General features: G+C 40.4%; 2 protein-coding genes across 3 annotated transcripts in view; both read left to right on the plus strand.

Moving 5' to 3' along the window:
* The window catches only part of DMXL1 (Dmx like 1), an 86,594-nt gene extending 78,303 nt beyond the window's left edge, over window positions 1-8,291 (plus strand). Inside the window, exons 38-44 of the mRNA XM_059493197.1 lie at window positions 398-458; window positions 950-1,077; window positions 1,246-1,338; window positions 1,802-1,893; window positions 2,832-2,884; window positions 4,003-4,220; window positions 4,619-8,291. Coding sequence (XP_059349180.1) covers window positions 398-458; window positions 950-1,077; window positions 1,246-1,338; window positions 1,802-1,893; window positions 2,832-2,884; window positions 4,003-4,220; window positions 4,619-4,843 — 870 coding nt within the window. The 3' untranslated portion in view covers window positions 4,844-8,291. The remainder of the gene's footprint in view (window positions 1-397; window positions 459-949; window positions 1,078-1,245; window positions 1,339-1,801; window positions 1,894-2,831; window positions 2,885-4,002; window positions 4,221-4,618) is intronic.
* A 1,462-nt stretch (window positions 8,292-9,753) lies between these two features.
* The window catches only part of TNFAIP8 (TNF alpha induced protein 8), a 57,612-nt gene continuing 50,532 nt past the window's right edge, over window positions 9,754-16,833 (plus strand). The window contains exon 1 of one of the 2 annotated variants that reach the window (XM_059492717.1): window positions 9,754-9,968. In XM_059492717.1, coding sequence (XP_059348700.1) covers window position 9,968 — 1 coding nt within the window. In that variant the 5' untranslated portion in view covers window positions 9,754-9,967. Of the gene's footprint in view, window positions 9,969-15,167; window positions 15,237-16,833 lie in introns of those variants that run through there. The other variant, XM_059492718.1, reaches the window with a different exon arrangement.

Here is a 16,833-nt window from a genome sequence, read left to right on the forward strand (position 1 = left end):
TTACTTCTGTTAAAGTTTGTTTACCTCTTTCTTTACATGCTTCTGCCTTTCTCTTGCTTATCTTACAATATTCAGGAATATTCCAATAAATTTAATGGAATCAGAAAGGAATTGGCAAGAAAAGAGGTAAGACTGCAGTCTAAGGAGTGTTTTTATTTGGATCCATACATTTCTGAAGCAAAAGTTTAAAATTTATCTAGATGTATAAAGCTGCAAAAGTGCTAACATCTACACTAGTCTTGGAAGACACAGACTTCTGAATCTCTAAACCCAGTACTTGTTTTCGTTGGAGTTTTGGTAGGAAACAACTCTCTGCAATCACTAATTATTCTTTACTTTGATACCTTTTTGTTCAGTAATAATGTTTAATTTTTTTCTATTTTTTTATGTTGAACAGATGCTCAAGAAAGCTATTAATAATGTCAGAAGAATGGCTTCTCATCCAACACTGCCATATTGTGAGTTCAGGTTCTTATAAAAACCAGAAAGGTTATAGAAAGATGATATATTTCTTAGTAATGTGTTTTTTAGTGTGTTGCTATTTTGTACTAGCAATCTATTATATTTTTTGAAACTTCTTTATAGGCCATACTTACTGAAACTATTTTTCATTTTAAAAACAATATTGGCAGATGTAGAATAGCCTTAAGAAACAGCAAAAAGTACTGTATTTCTCTCTTATTTGTGACTACAATGAAAGATAGTAGCAAAAATGTTATTGTCTCCAAGTAAATATAAATAGCTTCATATTTCATGAGCATTTAAATACAAATCATCATCCAATAGTGAATAACAGGACTTTGAGTTGCAGTGGTACATCCTGCTCCTACACCAAGACAGACACTATGGCATAATTTTTGCACTAGTTATTTTGAGATAGTGTGAGTTTTCTTGAAATTATAAAAGCTGCAACTCTTGCGAAAGGCCATGTAAATATTTTCTGTTGCAGACCTGACGGGTGCTCAGGATGGAAGTGTGAGAATGTTCGAGTGGGGTCATGCACAGCAGATCACATGTTTTCGACCTGGTGGCAACTCACGGGTAACTCGAATGCGATTCAATTACCAGGGAAATAAGGTAACTGACAAAATGCTTCTGTGTGCTTTCTCTTCTCCCCTCCTCCACTATAACACAAATTAGCAGAAACATCACATGCTTCTACTTTAAAGTATCTTCTCAAAATTGTGGATATTTTCTCTGCAAAACATACTTATGTATTTACTATTACTGTGTACTTTCTTTCAGTTTGGAATTGTTGATGCTGATGGATATATAAGTTTATATCAGACAAATTGGAAATGTTGTCCAGTTACTGGAACTTCACCTAAGCCATATTTGGTAAGCAGAATAATAAATTAGTTTCCATAAAGTTGCATTGTATTCCCTAACTTCTTTTTCCCTTCAGAATAGCTAGGAGAGGACAAGGATTGTGATGTTAACTGGTATTAATCAAGATTTAAGTTATGTATTGCTGCCATCCTGTGGTCTGTATGATAGGTTCTTACACTCTAATTATACTTGTTAAGTGGAGAGTGGAAATTTTAACATGAGGTCTGAAATAACTTTAATGTTAATTTAGACTTGTCAATAATTGTCACTTGTTAATTAATGGACAGTTACATAGGGCTGCAGAGTATATTTCCATAAAAAATTAAGAGTCTTGCAAGGCCTACCAGTACCTTTGTATCCTATGTTTTTTAAATTTCTTATGAAACACCTTTTCTTCTTTTTAATATTAATATTGCCTGCTTGCACAAAATAATTCCTTTTTAATTAAAAATTTCTAACTGTAATTTTTCAGACATGGCAATGTCATAACAAAACAGCCAATGACTTTGTTTTCATCAGTTCATCATCGTTGATAGCTACAGCAGGATTTTCTTCTGACAATAGGTAAGATCTATTGTGATAATTCATAAAAGTGAAGTGATGCCATATTCTCTCTCCTTTCCCCCACTTCGGTTTTTTTTATGATTCTTCTTAAGCAGTTTAAGAGTACTTCTGCTTGATTTCTTTCTTGGCCAGAGAGAGAAGCAATAAGCAATGTTTGCAGCTAAATTCATGTGCTTGTTAAGGGAGGTTTCATGGGGAAGCACAAATGTCCTGCTCATGTTCTCTATGAGGAAGAGAAGTAGAAAGGAGGTCCTGAGTGATTTGGCCGGGAATCCAGTGAGGGGTGTGTGGCAATGGTTTAAAGCTGTGCCAGGGGAGGTCTGGCATGAGACTGGACATCAAGAAACATTTTATTGCCAAGAGGTTCAGACATTGGAACAGGCTTCCTTGAGGTCAGTCCCCAGAGCCTGTCAGAGTTTGAGGCATTTGGACAGTGCCCTTAATGACATGCTTGAACTTCTGGTCAGCTCTGAAAGTGTCAGGTGGGCAATTGCATAATCCTTCCAGGCCCCTTCCAGCTGAACTATTCTGTTCTATGCACATGAACCTGTCATAAATTATTTTTATAGCTCTAGGGAATTTGCACAGCTCTAGGGAATTTGCATAGCTCTCAATTTCTCATTTGTTTCCATAACTAAGTATTGATCAAAAAATACCAAAACCTGCTAACATTCCTGTGAATTAAGCTACTAAAGACTGTTAACATAAATGCTTTATGGAAATAGCCAGTTGTAGAATAATTACGTAGAAGGCATGTTCTTGCAGCATATGATAAACTGTGGAAGTAATTTAGGATCTGCTCAGACATCATCATTGAGAGTCTGCTTACAGTGCTTTATGCCTGAGCAAACCCTTTTAAGGTACAGATGACTCTTCAAGAGTCCAAAATACCTCTGAATATGTGTTGCTGAATTAAGCCATGGTTTTTTTTTCTACAGAAATATTTGTCTTTGGGATACTCTGGTTTCTCCTGCCAACAGCTTGGTGCATGGTAAGTAAACTACGACAACCAAACTGTTTGAACACAGTATAAAAAAGTGTATTTGTGAGTCTATCTTTATGGAAGAGTTACTGTGGGAAGTGGCAGTAAAACATCTTTCATTGTTCTGTGTGAGTGCACCAGTGGGAGTATAAAACCAGATTCTTGAGAAATTGCTTGGTGTTCATATGCGTGATTGGTTTCATGGACATGAGCACCTTCCTTTGCATGCCTTCTGCCCTTGTATCACAAGTGCAAGCCAGACATTTCTGTTCTTTTTTTAAAAGGCTCTGGGCAGCTTCTGCTTCAGATCAGTTACTCCTCTGAATTAGATTTTGGGGGTGCAGAAAGTATTTAGCCATGTTTCATTAGTTTTATTTAGCCCTGTTTATTAGTTTATTTATGTAATAATACTGCAAAGTATTATTACTAATACTTTGTTGCAAATAATACAAGAAATGCATTTTCAGTATCTGAAATACAGAATTGAGATCAGAGAGTTGTGAACTCCTTGTACTTAAAGTATGGTGAATGCCTAAGTATATGTGAGAGACATGGAATTTCTAAATGTAAATTCATAGGACCTTTGAACTACAAGTACAGCATACCAAGCTGTGTTGTGATAATTGTAATTTTCATTCACTTTCCCCACTCATTTAGGGGAGTAGACATAACCAAATAAATACAAGAAGCAGCAAATTCGCAGTTAAATGACCAGTGGAAACTTGCAAGATATTTGTGCAAGTAGTTTAGAAAGACTTTCTGCTGGGCATATATGACTTAAAAAACCAAACTATATTACTTAAAATAACAAATCTGGTACTTTATTAGAATATTATTAAAATAATCTGTTTCTGGTCAAGGATTAATAGTTTTGATTACACAGGGAAATAAAAAATTTTTGTTTATACAGATTTTAATTGCTTAATTTGAGAGATTTTGAAGATTTTTTTTACCTTCAGAATGTCTGAGGGGAACATGTGTATTGGTACTGCAATAAGTGGGCTGGTTGTGGTCAGCTGGATTACAGCATCAAAGTCACTCTTGCTACTGTCTTGAACTATTAGGGTTTGATGGAAAATGCAAGTTAGTACAGTGTTTTATTTGAATTACTTTCCTTTGGCTTTCAGCTTTTATCTGTCATGATAGTGGAGCAACTGTGCTAGCATATGCTCCAAAACACCAGCTGTTGATATCTGGAGGCAGAAAAGGCTTTACCTGTGTAATTGATCTTCGTCTAAAGCAGCAGCAACAGTTACTCCAGAGTCATGATTCTCCAGTCAAAGCAATTGCTGTTGATCCTACAGAAGAGTATTTTGTCACAGGATCTGCTGAAGGCAACATAAAGGTATTAATGAGGGAGAGGGAGCAGAGGTGCTGTGTACATTCAGAAAAAATCCTGTGCAAGTGTGGAACAGTCAGATATCATATGTACTACATTTGTGTTTTACTCTGACTTTCACATTCATGAATTTAATTATGAAATGTCAGCCTTAACCTCTTCTTAATGCAGTCCTCCTTTTAATTAGTGATAACCTTAGTGTCTCTCTATATTGCTTATTATAGTAAATGAGTACTAGTATTCTATAAATGTGTCATTACAGATTGCTACATATTCTTCTCTTACAGTTAGTGTCAGAAAAGTAAATGCAAAATGTAGTGCAATTCCTGCACAATTCACTGTTGACAATTTTAAGATCATGGTGATTTTCCTTATAAGAGATTGATGTTTTGATGCTTTTCCAGGTATGGAGTCTGTCTGCATTTAATCTTCTTCACACTTTCATCAATGAGCATGCTCGACAGTCTCTCTTCAGAAACATTGGGACAGGAGTCATGCAAATTGAAACAGGACCAGCAAATCACATATTCTCCTGTGGTGCTGATGGAACAGTAAAGATGAGAATCTTGCCTGATAGATTTAGCCCTTTAAAGGATGCGTTAAAAAATGATGTGAAATTTATGATATAATGTTTTTCTCAGAATAGTGAATAACGTTCCCCTTCTGCTGTCCTTGAAAATATTTTTCCTGGAGCTAACCAACAGAGGAGATGCACAATGATAGCTTGTGATACAAAGGTGTTTTGGGTTTTTTCCGTTCTCCCCTTCTGCCCCCAACCTCCTATTTATTAATTACCTGGAGCTTTTAGTCCCTGATGCACTAATGCCTTAAAGATTAAAAGGTCCTTCAGATTTTGATCATTGCCTAAAAAGAAAGCTAAATATGACTCCAAATTACATAGTTATAATTTATAAAGATGTTACTGAAGTGGTTTACTCTTCCTTTTGAGATAATTACACTCTCACCTGGAGTGTACCATCTGGGCATGACCTCTGCTTATATTCAACACCTTGCCACCTTGTAAAAGCATGTCAGTCCTGATGGAAAACTTAGGTAATGTTTTTTCACTGTGGCAACCCTAATTGTCTCTCTTCTCAATTGTCTAGTTAGCCAACAATAAAAATGTATACCTATGTGCAGAAGAGAAACAAAGTTTCCAGGAGTAAATAGTCCTGGTCATGCACACATTCATATAAGGAGCCACTTTTTCTCTCCATTCCTGAAATCCAGGTTGTTTACCTCTCTAACTTGCCTGATCTCCATCCTCTCATCTAGAGTATAAGAAACTGAAGGATGTTCTGTAGCTTGTCTTCTGTTCTATAGCTTGAATCACTGCCATCAGGATGGCAGGCTGACCTTTTAAAAATAAATATATTTTTAACCCTGAACACTCCCTTTACAAAAAATAAAATGTAAATATGAATGGATATCTTCCTAGTAAAATAGCCAAGATTATGTGTGAAGCCTTAGACTTGATCAAAAAGATACAGGAAGATAGTGCTTTAGGATATGGCACTACAATTTCTTGAAAGATTATTTATTTAGATGTCTGCAGAGGAAATAAAAGAAAAACCCAACCTAATTTATTTTTACATTTTTTACCAGTAAGACTTTCATTTAGCCCAAAGATAGTCCATTTTTAGCACTTACATTCTTGTTTGTCTGTTTTTCCTAAGTACTTTAAAAAAGCAAAAAGTAGTTCAACAGTAAAGTACTTCTACACTGTCAGTCTTTCTTTCTGATGTTTATGTTTACATCTGGTATCAGATGAAAGAAAACAAACTGAGAAGGATAGATGTAGAGGGGTTTTTTTTGCCAAAATATTAGACTGCATAACTTAAATGTTTGACCAAATCTTTAATGCACAAGGCCTTTACTTTTTTTTTTTTTTAGTCAGCTAAACTGTTTCTGTATGTATTTTGGTTTACTTTTCCTTACTTGAGAGTTTGACAAAGGTTTAATTTGTAAATTAGATGTGAGGCTGGATTACTTGAATGCCAATGGTGTACTTTTTGCTAAAAGATATTTTGTGAAATATAGCACCAAGATATTAACTGTAAAATAAACCTGTCAAATTAGGAACTATGGGGATAAATAAAGCATAGCAGAAATGAAGGGCTTGTATAATGAACTATGTAACATTCTCAGGATGCTTTTATCTTAAGAATATAAAAAAAGATTTTGTAAAATGTATTAAGGTCATTTTAAATGTATGTTTCGCAAGTTGCAGTGCAAACACTATGAAGGTTTTTATGCACATAACCTGAATTTTCAAATTGTGCAATAAAAAGAATGTGAATGTTTTGCCATGAAGAAACATGTGACAGCATTTCAAACTGGTACAGCTGTTCAGTGATTCAGTTGTAATTGTTCTTCCTTACACTTAGAGAATGAAATTGAACGTGATTTCAAAGCAGTTTAAGTACAGTGATGGACCAGAAAAATAACTACAAGTGACACCACCTTACAAAATAGACTTGCCCAATGAGTATGAGTTATCTGCTCAGTGGCTGAGTTTCTAATATTCTTTATTCTTGTGGAAGAAGGAAAACAGTGGGATTAAACAGTAGCACACTGCTTTAGAATCAGCTGAAACCATCATGACTTTGTAGCTGCTTTATATACATGTGTCAGTTTTATACACCCACTGAACTAATGAAGTTACATGTGCAAAAATCATGGCAGTATTATATAATTATGTCCTTGATGTTTTGTCCTTAAATATTTATATCTCATTAGCTTTAATACTTCAAGCTCAAATCTGTTGTACTGGCAATCACAAAAAGCTGTCTTACCATCTGCAAACTGAGCAGATTTTAAATGCAATTTGCCAAGACATACAATGTTGTCATTTTTCTGAGTAAAGCTGCACTTTGAAAAATCCTGGCAAATTTATATGCTTATACCAGAAAAGTACTGACCTTGACCAGGCATTTTCAATAATGTTTATAGTTACCATAAGCTATTCTTGAAACTAAATTATGTAAAATCACAATGTATTTGCCACACATTTATAATCTTTCCAATAAATCCTGCAGAAACTCAACCTTCTAGAGTTCCATGTTGGTGCTATTTACAAATCAGTTGTTCAGTTGCATATTGTTCATTGCTGTTTAACTATTGTAAGATGAATTATCAGTAGCTTTCTTGTAATGATGGATTAAAAATGAGTTAAATTCTGTTGTATATGAAACTTTTAAAGGGACACTCTCAACTTTGAATCTAGTCATTGGAGAACAACTGAACTCGGAACCCTCTGGCTGTTGCCCTTAACTTCCACTGACTTTTGTCCTCCAGCAATTAATTCTTTTTCCCTGTTGCTATGCAAGTTACTCAGACTTAAGGGTACTAGTGCCTGCAGAGGTCCCAGTGCTTACAGTAGCCATGTGCACAAATTGAATATAAAATTTGCTTTTGCCAGTGCTTAATCAATAATACTTTTTTTGTCCAGACAAAATAATTTAGCTTGTAGTTGATAATGTCCCTTTTAAATATCATAGAGTGGAAGCTGTGACTTGTGTTTGTCTTTGTAGCAGTACATGATGCTGTCAGAGTGTGTCATTCTTGTGTTGCTGATTCCCTTACCTTAGACACACGATCCAAGTTCTTCATGATTACTTCAGCAACTTGTGAAAATTAGAACTCTGGCCATCTAGGTACTTAAACTGGCTTGCTGTGTGACTTTACACCACCGAATTCTCAGCTGACGTTGCAGGACGTTGATGGAGAAAGGTGGAAGAGATGCAGATTTTGTACCATGCCAAGGTGGTGCAGGGTGAGGTCGTAGATGTTCTCCTGCATTTTAGGAACCTCAGAACCAGTTGCAGGAAATAAACTATGGAGATATCCTACTCTAGGTACCCCCTTCCTATTAAGAGCACCCAGTGTTAGATTAGATGCAATAGTTATGAAAAAAGCAACAGTGATTAAGGGGAAATAAGCTTGGAGATTATATATTCTCCAAGGTAATTATTTTCAAATGTTTATTTTTACTAAAAATAGCAAAACCATCGCTAATGGCAGGTTCAGCACACTGATCAAATTACTTTCTATAAAATAAAGAAACTGATTTACCAAGTTTTGTAGTGTTTCTTATTCCTCCCATATCTAGCTCTAAATATGCATGATTTTTATTTTTTTTTAATGTCTTATGGTCTCAGGCTTTATCTTTCCTTGTTCTGACTTTTTGGTGTTTGGGAGGGGGACTGGTTGCTGGGGGTTTGTTTTTGTGTTTTTTTTTTTTTTTTAATATATAAGTAACAGAATTGGGCAAAACAAATTATTGTGCAGTGTAATGAGGCTGATGTAGTAATGGCACTTTCTGTTGTCTGCCACAACTTAACTTTTGAATCCCCTTTTCTGTTTCATTTAAGCTTGAAAACCTGTGTCGGTCTTGGGGAGCTTCATCCGCCTCTGTTGTTGCCTCTAGCAGAGGTACAAGTATGAATACACCTGTTATGATCTGATGAGTGAGAGATGCCCAAATTAAGGAGCAAACGAAACAAAATGCCAGTTCAACAATACTGACTTTATTTGTAGCTTTTAGTGTGTAGGAGAAAGAGAGAGAGAATGCCAGTAGAAGACAGTCGCCACTGACACATCCAGCGGCGTCCTGTTGGTCCTTTTTCATCCTGGGCTTCTCAGTGGTGGGCTGGGGGGACCTAATTCATCCTTCTTTTATAAAGTTCTGTGCAGGAAGGGGTGCTGGGTACACAAGACAAAACTGACTATGAAGATTTTTCACCATGTGTTTTAGCAAACAAAGGAATCCATGCATATTGGCTACAAGGTGCATAGTTCTCTAGTTAGTACCCTGTCTTGTATTGGTTAGTGATTCCATTGTTTCCTAGTCTAATTAGTTCTTTCTCTTCTTTTGAGTCAGTGGATTTCTTGGATCCGAGGGCTATGACCTTGTGGTCGCAGTCTCCCCCACCGGCGTTACCTTTTATCCAGTCAAGATGATTGTAGCACGGTTGCTCTACTGGATTTATTGGCGTCTTCCTTATCTTGGGAACTCTGCCTGATGTCCTTGTGGTCTGTGAATTTGGCACTTTTTAGTACTACTACACAGCGGTACATCCTTCTTTCCCAGCTTTGTCATCCACCCCCTGGGTCATTAAGCGGTATAAGCGGTATTGCCTTTACACAGCCCGGGCTCCTGGTATCCACAGCGGGAACTCTGGAGGCTCTTGGTGGTTGCAAAGGCCGTCTGTCCCGTAACTTGGGATGCTCCTCTTGGTCGAGAGGTGTGTGAGCTGCTGCTTTCACAGTGTCTCCCGGGAGATGAACGGACCGGGTTCTGCTAACCTGATCTTGCCCCTGCCAGGCCTCGAATTAGCACCTTCCTGGCACGAATGCCCCTCCTCTCTGGCCGTAATAGTGTTCAAGACTTGTTCTTTAACTCCTAGGAGCCCCTGCGCGAGTCACACGACAGTGGGTATGAGTGGAGCATGCGTCTCGTCAGGCTCTCAGAGAGCGGCTGCCAAAGTTTAAGCCGCCTCTGCATGCAGCTCGGTGCCTACAGACGACTGCGCGCAGGGTTTGGCGGCTGCCGCCGGTGCGAGGGGCGAGGCGGGGCTCGATGGGCCCGCCCCGGCCCGGGGCGAGCGCAGGGCAGGGCAGGGCAGGGCTGGCAGCGGCCCCGCCCCGGTCCCGGCGGGAGCCCCGAGCCCTCAGCCCCGAGCCCGGAGCCCTGAGCCGCCGCCGCGCCCGCTCCGCTCGGCACCCCCGCTGCCGCCGCGCCGCGCACACACAGTGAGTGCCGCCCTGCGCCCCGCGGGGCCCCGGCCCCTTCCCGGGCCCCTTCCCCATCTCCCGTCTCCGGCCCCGTCCCGCTCCCGCCGCGCCAGGCGGCCCCGGCCCCTGCCCTGCGCGCCCGCAGCAGCCGCGGCCGAGAGCGGGCGGCGGGGCGGGCTGGGGCCCGGCGGCGGCCCCGGCGGAGCGCTGGGCTCTGCCCGGGCGGCGAAATGCTGCCCCGGGGCCGGGTCGCTGCCGCCTCCTGCCCCGGCGGGTCCCGGCGCCGCGCTGCGGGTGGGAGCTGCCCGGAACCACGCGGGGAGAGTTTCCTCACCGCCGATGTGCTTGGGTGAAGGCTGCTCTGCTCTGCGATACCGAAACTCTCCGCTCCTCCTAGGCTAGCTTTTCTCTGTTTTCCCAGAAATGTTTCAGCTTTCCTTCAGAGTGAGCCCTGCCCCGCGTCCCCCTGTGCCGGGGCGCGCAGGACTGAGCTGTAGCTCTTGAGGCAGAGGCAGGCGTGGTGATGCAGTGAAGTCTGCACGGTGGTGGTGAAAGAAACTTTTCTGAGACGCGCCAGTTTGGCTTTGAAGTACTACTAGCAAAAGTCCTGAAGTTTCGCCTGTAGTTGTATCTTATTTACATACTGCTAATCAAATAAAAGAGATCGCAGTTCAGTGTGCATTTTTCCTTTTTAGAAACCTGAATGGTCAGACCTTCCACACTTCTGTGTGTCTGTAGAGGTACATGTTCGCATTCTTTCCTGACCTCGGGTAGAACGAAACACGGTCCAGGTGATGCTTCCCCCTCTCTGCACGTGTCCTGTTTCAGTCACTCTCCTTTGCTGTGCTGCTCGGCGAAACCACTCACGTTATTACAGCCTGGCCAAAACTTCTCCCAGCAGTCGTTTTCACGCTCAGTGCCAGGGTTGACTGCTGCCAACTCTGTTTATCTTTTGTCAGCTCTAAATAGGAAATTTGCTTTGAAAGAGCATCGACAGTGGAGGCAAAAGAAAAAAAGTGTGGAGGGGAGGCGTGTTGCGGTGGAAAGAGGTCCGAACCCTGTATTTGGAAGACAAAACTTTGTGAACTTGGAACATGCTTAGAAGCAGGAACAAGGAACTGAAATGTTCTAGTACGTTTGCATTTAGTACTTGAACTAAAACGTTCTAGTACATTTAGTCTCTCTGCTTCACCTGAAAGCAAATTTCACCTGGAACACTATTGAAATGGAAGTTGTGCAGATCTTTGCAGGAGCACAAAATACCACAGCTTGCAATGGAAGCTGCTCGCTGTTTGCCCTGACAACAGGAAGCTGCTCATTTCCGTTAAATAGTAACTCGCCTAGTCTGACTAAACCTGGATTTCAGCGTGCTTCATGGCTTAATTTATCTCTTTTGAGTTTTCTTTGAATAGTTGCTGCTAGGTAAAGAATAATACTTGCTGCTTGAAAAAGGTGGGCGGATAATCAAATCTCAACTTCGGTCAGTTTGGTATTTTGGTATAACAAGGCAAGTCATCCAAGTGATGGGCAGTAAAATGCCTAATAAGCATTAAAGCAGATGATGCATCCTTACAGTTTAGTTTTATGCAAAACTAACGCTGAACTACTGAAATAGCAATTTATGGTATGTAAATGGTGGCTGGTTTGAGATAAGTTATGTCTTAGGATTAATTTTCTTCGAAGTTGCAGATGTTTTTCTGAGTTTACCTCATAATAGAGGTTTTGGGCTGGAATTCACCTTTGTGTTTTTTGTTAATCCTTGTGCATGAATAGTACAAAAATGAGAAGGAAAAAAGTCACCAAATGGTATTTGTCATAATCTTACCATTGTATATATCCTTTAAAATTACCTACTTAATCTAAAAGGTTGGCAGTACCTTTCCATCGGTTTTTTTTTTCGCATTTATTATATTCTAGCAGCTTTAACCATGTTCTAGGTAACTTTGGTTACAGCTTCTACATCCTTAAGATAAATCATGAGGCAAATAGATGGTACTGTACTACTTTTACTTTTGTCTTTATTTTCCCACTGCCTTTGTAGGTAGGTTTCTTGTAATTTTTTTATATTTTCCCTGTATTGGGCTAATCATTTAAACTACTTTCATCTTCTCCCACTGACAAATTTCTTAACTGTCTTTGTAGGACTTTGTGAATCAGATTGAATTGATGAACAAAACAACATTTTACTGAAAATTAAGTATATAGGAAGAATTTTCTTGTAGGGAAAGTATTCTTTGTGCACACTATACCTTGAAAAACTGTCAAGACAAATTTCAGTAGTGCGTATCTCAACTTGACAGATTCTAGCACTCTTGTTTTTGTTTGGAGTATCAATACACAAACTGTGGTGCTCCAGGAGCTATGATTTAGTCAAGTCAGAGTAACTTGGGGAGTTTTTTGGGCTGGTCTGAGGTTTTTTTGTGTGTCCGTCTACTCACAGCCATGAGCAGCCATGTTGTCAACTCTATTTGTGATAAAAATGTTTACAACATTCTTCAACTGTAATGTAGTGCAAATTCTAGGCCTCTTTATTTTATACTGGCTTTGGAATCACTGAAAGTGAGTATGGTTTGAAATTACATGTTTTTTTCCCTCTTATGCCTCTAATGTCATCAGACCATAAGACCCAGAGTAAATGTTATTTGTGTTCAAGTGAAAGTTAAGACGGCATTTTTCAGTTAAGCATGTGAATAAGAGGTTTCACACGGCAGTTTTGCATTCTCTTTCTCAAGCAGTGTTTTGCTCAAACCAGAATTTCCTTTTTTAACCTAGAGATTGACCTCACCCCCACTGAGAAGTGAGCTCTGTGCTCTGAGACTGAGGTTTGTTATTTGCAGAGCAGTGGCAGCACTTGGCTGTTTCCTGGCATCTCTAACAAGTCTCAAGAAGGGGAAGAGTGTGGAATACAGGATTTGTGTTAGAAGCTGTTAATCCTGTGTTTCAGGTGCTCTTGTCTGAGCTGATCGTTGACACTGTCACTTCCAGCCAAAACATTATTTCTTTCTTCATTTCAGTGTGGTGGTTCCTGGAATCTCTGTAGCAAGGCAGGTATGTGAGATGGTGTACTAAACAAAATGCATGGCTTTTAAATTACAGGAGTTAAAGCTGCTCCTTAATTTCAACACATTTTTATCTGGAAATACAGAATATGGATAGTGAATGTCTCAGTCCTTGAGCAAACCTTGCAAGGACTTAAAAGGTGTTACGTGACTTTTGATGATAATACCCTTAGCTGGCACTGATGAGTTGTATGCTGAGGAGAGTGGGATCAGCAAAGCTGGACACATTAAAACCCAGCATTTTCTCCCAGTTTATGGAGTAATGCAGTGAGGAAGGTGGGAGTGCAGTAGTGCTGGCCTATGGAAACCAGGCTGGGTGCAGCTGTGGCTAATGGCAGTGGTTTGGATGCTCATCTGGCCCTGGGGGATGGTTGTTAAACCATCTGAAGGAGGCGTGTGTGCGTGAGCTGTGGGCTGGGCTCTCTGTGCTGGCCATTGAGCAATTGCTCTGGCCTGCGCCTGTGTCTGGAGGCCCCAGAGTGGACTGGTGGAACTTCCATTTACCATAGCAGTTTGATATTTATTACCTCATCAGTTGCAAAAGTTTTATTGTGTGGTGTTCTCAGCTAATGGATTAATTTTTCCTGTAGCACTGGAGCCTTACTGGAGCATGTCTGAATAGTGTGCCCATGCTAGGGAGGTCTTGAGAGGAATTCAGGAAATGGAAGAGCAAAGCAAACTGTTTTAAACAGTACTGGCTTCTATAGTTGAAGATTTTACATGCTTGCTTCTTTTATTGTCTTTGGTACTTATAAACTGAATTTCCAGCTGACCAAGTATTTTTACAGGCAATATATTTTTTTCTTGTTTGGTGTTTTGTCTGCAGAAGTTACTGGGGCACAGTTATATTGAGGGTGAACTGTAAATAACTGAAGAAAAACATGTAACTATAGTCCATGTTATTCCTCTACTTGTAAAAGGAAAGACTATATTAAACTTTAAGGTAACGAGAATCAGAAAAACAATCTGCAAGCAGAGGAAGCATATACTTGCATGTCTCATCTGTTAAGGTATTTGTCTCTTGAACTTTGAAGCTGGAACACCTCTCTGGAGGTGGAAACAAAATCCATTAGTTACCTGTGACTGATTGTCCTCTCCAGCATGTATATGACACACAGATAATGTTGTAATTTGGTTGTCTTGAAAGGCATTTTGAGTAATAATATGTGATCCAATGAGGAAAAAAACCCCATGCCTGTTGGGTAAAAAGTGTTTAGGAACGGGACAATAATTTTATCCAAGTACATGCTAAATTGAAATTTATCAAACAAAATGTTACCACATTTAAATTGCTCATTGTGCAATATGGGGTGTGTAGCCACTGTGGTTCCATTAAGAGGAATTTCTCTTTAACTTCTAGCTGGAGTAAGTTGTTCTCAACCCAATTCCCATACTCCAGTGCTGCCCACTTCCAATTTGATGCATAGTACTGGGCTATCTAAAGTATGTTGGCATTACTGCAGAATATTATACTTATCTGAAGAACTAACTTTACCTGCAAGTACAGGTGGGTGAAGTTCTGGAAGTTAATTGTACAATTCTGAAAAAAAGGGTATTAAAAATTAGGCTTCACGTGATGAGGAGCAGTCTCTGTCAGAAGTCTGTTGGGTGTATGTGCAAACTAGCACTTCCAGCCTGAATATATTGCTGCTTTCGCTCAGTTTTGAAAAAAATAAAAGCGTAATTTCCTGCTTTTGCCAGTTCTGCAGAAATCTGAGACATAGGCGGGTCCTTGCTATCACTGGCATATTGTTGATGGGATGGGGATGAAATAATCTCTCCTGGTTTCTTATGGACATGGGCACTGAAAATGTTAAGCTTTATATGGGAAAGTATAAAAGTGAAGGATATGTCTGGGCCCGTGAATCTTCTGCTGTATTCCAATTTTGAAAAGTGATGTTTGCAACAAATCCTTTTTATCCATAAATCGTACATGGTATAGCAGAAAGCTTATCCCCAGCAGCTATAAATAGTGAAATGATCCAAAATATGATTCAGCTTTTTTATTGCCATGTCCGAAGTAAATAACTGCCTCTTGACTTGCTGAAAGCATTCCAGTGTGTCGTGGGCTGACCTTGGCTGGCTGCCAGGCACCCGTCAGAGCCGCTCTATCGCTCACCCTGGTAACTGCAAAGGGGAGAGAAAATAGAACAAAACGTCCAAGGGTTGAGATAAGGAGCAGGAGAGATCATCCACCGAACAGGATCACAGGATAATGAGAAGTAAAGTAAGTGTTAACAACACCTTCCCCCCACCTGTCCCTCCCCAGCAGTGCAGGGAGGTGGGGGATGGAGTTTTTGGCTGGTTCATGGCGGGTTTCTGCCGCCTTCCTCTGCTGCAGCGTGGGGTCCCTCCCACAGGAGACAGTTCTCCAGGAACTTCTCCAGCTTGAGTCCATTCCGCAGGCAACAGTTCTACATGGAATGCTGCAGTGTGGTCACTCTCCCATGGGGTCAGTCCTGTTCCAGCGTGGGTCCCCCAAAGGGGCACAGGTCCTACCCAGAAGCCTGCTCCAGCATGGGCTCCTTTCTCCAGTGGTGTGCAGGTCCCTGCCGGGAGCCTGTTCCAGCACAGGCCTCCCAGGGGTTCACAGCCCTCTTGCACACACCAGCTCCACTGGGGGTTCTCCACGACCTGCAGGTGGATCTCTGCATCCCTGTTACCTCCACGGCTGCAGGGGAATCTCAGCTGTGGCACCTGCATCATCTCCTGCCCTCCTTCCTCACTGACCTTGGTGCCTGCAGAGATGTTTCTCCCACAGGTTCTCACTCCTCGCTGGGCACATTTTCATCCCCCCCAATAACTTTTTTCTCCTTCTAATTATGTTACCCCCTGGTCGTTGCCATCATTCCTGGCTGGCCCAGCCTTGGCTCCTGGCACATCCATCCTGGAGCTGGCGGGCCCTGGCTCTGCCAGGCCTGGGGAAGCTGCTGGCAGCTCCTCACAGCAGCCACCCCTGTAGCCCCCAGCAGCAAAACCTGGCCCCGCAAAACCAGCAAGTCGTGCTATTTTAACAGTTACAAAGGGCATTTTAGTGCTCCTTTGCCTTGGGGAAGAGAGAGGAATTAGTTGCTGTGTTAATTGCTATTAATAAAGCATCACCATTTTATATTAAATGCATTTGAGACCTATCTCTTGTATATCATGGTTAACTAGTATGAAATTAGTAGCAAAACCATACCTCCTGTCTTTTGCAAAACATTTGGTAGATGGGGTTTTTTTGAGTGTTTACACACTGTGGTTTCAGAATGTAGAGAAATATTAGTTTGGTGTTAGAAGGTAGCTGTGCCTTTCTGACTCATCTGCTGCAGATGGTTCTTTCTGAGTGGTAAGTATGTGCATGCATAAAACAGATAGGTAAGGTAAGCCTGGTTAAATGGCCTGTAATTAAGCCCTGATTATTGAGTTGGTTTGGAGTATTCATAATTAGATATGTGTTTGTTTATGATATCCTTCCACTTCTCAGCAGAAGGTTATTTGTTTTGTATATATGCTTAGCCCATTTTCTTTAGTGTATTAAAGTAATTTTCAGGCTCTGTGGAAGAACCTTTGCCCACCTTCAGCTTATTCTACATCCTTCTTCCTCCATTCAGAACACAAAATCTGCATTTCATCAGGTGCACTTCAAATAAATTTTTTACTTTATGATTTATAAGGTGAAACAAAAATGAACAACTGCTTAGCAATTTTTTTAAAATTCTAGCTCATTTTGTTCTTTTATTGTCAGTAACTGTTGATATTAAGATTTTGTTTAATCCTGATATATATAGCACTGTCTTTATGACTAACTGCAGGACTGTTTTATTAAAAAAAAATCTTCTTGT

The sequence above is a fragment of the Ammospiza nelsoni genome, chromosome Z, assembly GCF_027579445.1.
Source record: "Ammospiza nelsoni isolate bAmmNel1 chromosome Z, bAmmNel1.pri, whole genome shotgun sequence".
NCBI classification, from domain to species: domain Eukaryota; kingdom Metazoa; phylum Chordata; class Aves; order Passeriformes; family Passerellidae; genus Ammospiza; species Ammospiza nelsoni.